This window comes from Nelumbo nucifera, chromosome 8 (assembly GCF_055504915.1).
Source record: "Nelumbo nucifera cultivar China Antique chromosome 8, China Antique-T2T, whole genome shotgun sequence".
Classification (NCBI taxonomy): Eukaryota; Viridiplantae; Streptophyta; class Magnoliopsida; order Proteales; family Nelumbonaceae; genus Nelumbo; species Nelumbo nucifera.
Window position 1 is genome coordinate 8,388,919 of NC_142656.1, and position 1,076 is coordinate 8,389,994.

The window sequence follows — 1,076 nt, forward strand, 5'->3', positions numbered from 1 at the left end:
AGCCGGACTATACACTCATAATACAAGCTTTCTAACGGACAGAAGCCAGGAATTCATAGAAATCATTTATTGATTCAACAGTAACATCGAGGAGAAAAAGAAAAAGAAAAGAAAAGAAAAAAGAGAAAATTAGCGCTGAATGAAGCTGAATTGGATTATTGCCGGCAATCTACGTACAGAGCTGGAACCTGACAACGATTCCCTGCCGGAACCTCAACCGGAACTTGGGGACCACATTCCTTGGTAGCGTGCTTCGAGGGCAGCCATCCTGTTCTGCAGCTTTAAATCCTTGTAAAACTTTTCGATAAACTCCTCAGCTGCCTTGTCAACATGGCTGTCTTCGTCAGTGGATCTTAACGGGAACGGCGAGTCCGTTATCCGCAACTGCCGTGCCATGGGGCTCTTCCCGAACCCCGGCAGATTTACCAACGGAGACGGCTCCGAAATAACGTCATTGCTCAACATCTCCAACATCTTCTGCACCGCATTAATGGTTGCTGCGTCGTCTTGATGGTGCTGGTGAGAATGGGAGGTGTAGGAATGGTGGTTCTTGCGCTTGTTGACGTGAAACGGGAAGTAAGAGGGGTAGGCTGGGCTGTTGCTGCAGCTAAACTCGTACTCACGAGGAGCGACGAACGACAGCTGTACGTCGTTCGACCGGCAACTGAAGTTGGAGTGGTGATGGAACATCAGGTTGCCCAGCGCCTTCCCTGCGATCTTGCCGCGTTTCATCATCAGGTGAAGATCCATCATTAGTTTCCGCTTCGAGATGCCTTTTCTCAGCATGTAAAACACTACACGTACGATGTTCCACAGTCTCTTGGCTATGTCCGGTGGACTCGATTCCATCTTCTCTATAGGTTCAGAGAGAAAGAGAGAGAAGGTTTTCCTTTGAGATCTCAGATAGAAAGAGAGATCTGGAGGAATTTCTATGACCCTTCGATGGAAGGAGGGTGGAGGTATTTAAAGAAGGGCCGTCAGGGAAGAGGACAAAAGAGAAGATTTAAGTTCATTTTGATTATTTAATAAATGAGTATGGGAAAGAAAAGGTGGTGGACATTTTTTTTTTGTTTTTC

General features: G+C 46.6%; 1 protein-coding gene across 1 annotated transcript; it reads right to left on the reverse strand.

Moving 5' to 3' along the window:
• Positions 1–213: 213 nt before the first annotated feature.
• On the reverse strand, positions 214–849 carry LOC104592069 (uncharacterized). Its single transcript, XM_010251224.2, has one exon. It carries the CDS (start codon positions 847–849, stop codon positions 214–216), a length of 636 nt encoding a protein of 211 aa, XP_010249526.1.
• Between the last annotated feature and the right edge of the window lie 227 nt (positions 850–1,076).

What these genes read in the sequence shown, in the direction of transcription:
- LOC104592069 (XM_010251224.2), bottom strand. Translation starts at nt 849, where the DNA reads ATGGAATCGAGTCCACCGGACATAGCCAAGAGACTGTGGAACATCGTA.